This window comes from Notothenia coriiceps, unplaced genomic scaffold (assembly GCF_000735185.1).
Source record: "Notothenia coriiceps isolate Sejong01 unplaced genomic scaffold, NC01 NC01_scaffold00010537, whole genome shotgun sequence".
Classification (NCBI taxonomy): domain Eukaryota; kingdom Metazoa; phylum Chordata; class Actinopteri; order Perciformes; family Nototheniidae; genus Notothenia; species Notothenia coriiceps.
This window is the reverse complement of record NW_011343238.1, coordinates 1-2,370: the sequence shown is the minus strand read 5'-3', so window position 1 is coordinate 2,370 and position 2,370 is coordinate 1. Positions and strand designations below refer to the sequence as shown.

The 2,370-nt window shown below is 43.4% G+C and overlaps 1 protein-coding gene across 1 annotated transcript; it reads right to left on the bottom strand.

Annotated features, from left to right (window-relative positions):
* Nucleotides 1–601: 601 nt before the first annotated feature.
* Nucleotides 602–1,856, bottom strand: LOC104946027 (ubiquitin carboxyl-terminal hydrolase 34-like; the record flags this gene model as incomplete). The annotated part of the gene is made up of 3 exons (XM_010771766.1): nt 1,701–1,856; nt 1,488–1,588; nt 602–845 (listed from the first exon to the last, which is right to left on the bottom strand). Coding segments are annotated over exons 1-3 (496 nt in total), but the record flags the coding sequence as incomplete, so codon positions are not given.
* Nucleotides 1,857–2,370: the final 514 nt, after the last annotated feature.

The following is a 2,370-nucleotide window of genomic DNA, read 5'->3' as shown; positions in this document are numbered from 1 at the left end:
AGGTGCTCAAAGCGCTTTACAAATACACATTACACATATTAGACATGTAAGAGTCATTACTGTGGACATTACCCACAGGAGCGAATGCGAGTAAAGTGTCTTGCCCAAGGACACAACGGCCTGACGCAGTGGCGGCCGAGGCGGGATTCGAACTGGAGTTCACCAACGCCCCTTGATCTGATGACCAACGCTCTAACCACTGCGCCAAAACCGCCCAAATGTAAACACCGACCATATTACGTCCAAAACAGTCGGGCATTGTTTCTGATAGCAACGTTTCTGATTGGGCCGCGGGTCCACATTTCAGATATTACGTCATATCGGACGCAAATCTGGATCAGCTCCGTTTTTAGAGATGTGGGTACGGAGGAAAAGAGAGAGGGTTGTATTTTCTGACACTTTGTAAGTTTACTGACACACCGGGGACACATATTTATGTATAGAAGACATCAAAAAGTGAATTTTGCATGATAGGACACCTTTAATACTTTAAGTCAGACATGCTAGGTAAGTCTAAAACACACATTTCATGTTATAACACAGCTCATATAATCTTGTTGTCCTCATTATGAGTTGCTTCCATGAATACTTTAAGTCTGACATGCCGAGGTAAGTTTAAAAACACTCACCTCTGGGTTTTCGTTGAGCTTCTCCGTGTTGGGGTTGGGAGGTTTGAAGCAGGCCAGCATCTCCAGCAGGTCGAACAGCGTGGTGAGGTGCGGCTCCTGCAGGAGGAGCAGCATGGGGATGTGCTCCTTCTGGGGGGGGGGCAGGCAGGAGGCCGGCAGCTGCACGCCCTCCCCCTTCCTCTCCCTGCGAGGAGCGCCCAGAGACACGAACACCATCTGGGGAGAGAGAGTAGGATATCAGCTGGGTTGAACATTGCTTGGGTGCCCTGAAAGCGCTATATAAATCTAACTTATTATTATTATTATTTCAAGAGCTAAACATGTACAAGAAATTGGATTTTGTGTGTATTGTGAAAATGATGTATAGTTAGAAATAATGCAAAACAAAAAAAGGTAGGCTTTGGAACATTTGGTGAAATGTAGACCAGCGTATCCAACAGAACTGTAAATGGTTGTTTCTGTATTGTTATGTCAATATGCAACTACTTGGACTCACACTTTCTCACAGACATTTATAATATTCATTTGTATTTATATGTGTATCCTTGTAAACTGTTTTATCTAGTGCTGTTGTTGTTATTTTTTATATATATGGGTTTCCGCTAGGATTTGTTGTTGCCGGTCAAATGTCCGGAAATAATTAATTTTACCGGACAAATCTCTCAATCTCTCTCTCAATACGATATACACACCTTCTTCCTTATTACATTTTCTATTCTTAATATTCTTCTGTGAACTCTTATTTTTCATATCCTGTGTTTCACTCTTATCGCTCGTGACACCTGACGTTCCTCTGAGGTATTAATGAAAGTTGAAACTTGTCTTTTGAGGTAGGAAGGACAGAAAGCCGGCAGTCACCTGCATGTCTTTGAAGCCGAGCTCGTGCAGAGTCTTCTCGTCGTAGTCGGTGGTCAGCTCGTGGCCGGAGGAGATCATCCGGACCGGACCCATCAGACCTCCTATAGTGAAAACACACACTTCTAAATGTAGGGGGACATGCCGAGAGTCACACAGCTGTTGGGGAAATGTTTGTTTGTTTGTTTGTTAATAAACAATCTAATGGGTGCTGACCTGGGAAGTCTGCGGGCTGCCGGCCGCTCTGCCCGAACTCCTGCAGCTGAGCCTGCTGGTTCATCTGCTCCTTCTGCAGGTTCTCGTACCAGTGAGTCACCTCCGCTCGCAGGTCTGCCACCTGGTCGCTCGGGTACATCTCGATCGTCATCTGAAAATGAAAATAACATAGTATAAAGTGCTGAAAAGATGGCGCCGGTGATGATGGCTGCCGTGTCTTTTGCTCCTCTCCAACTCTGCCTTTTTTCACTTCATTTCAGTTATAGACTCTTATGGCACTACTTCTATTCTATTCTATTTACTTGCACTATTTTATATGTTTTATTGTGTTGCTCTGTTGGAGGAGCCTGTGAGCCAGAGGTGGGACCAAGTCATTGTTTTGCAAGTCCAAGTCAAGTCTCAAGTCAGGATGGGCAAGTCCAAGTCAAGTCCTAAACTTTGACAAAACGAGTCTTAAACAAGTAATTATGTGCTTTTCAGCAAATGTAATGACATCCATCAACAGAATAATACTTAATAATCAAACTGCTCTTTATTAGTCATTCATCATTTAATAATCCATTTTCTCTCTGCTGGTAAAGTAACATGTTTTTTCCTATTTTAAGAAGGATAAGTAAGGTAAGGCTACCGTGACGGTTTGATTCAGAAGGAGTTTAATAAGATCCCTGAT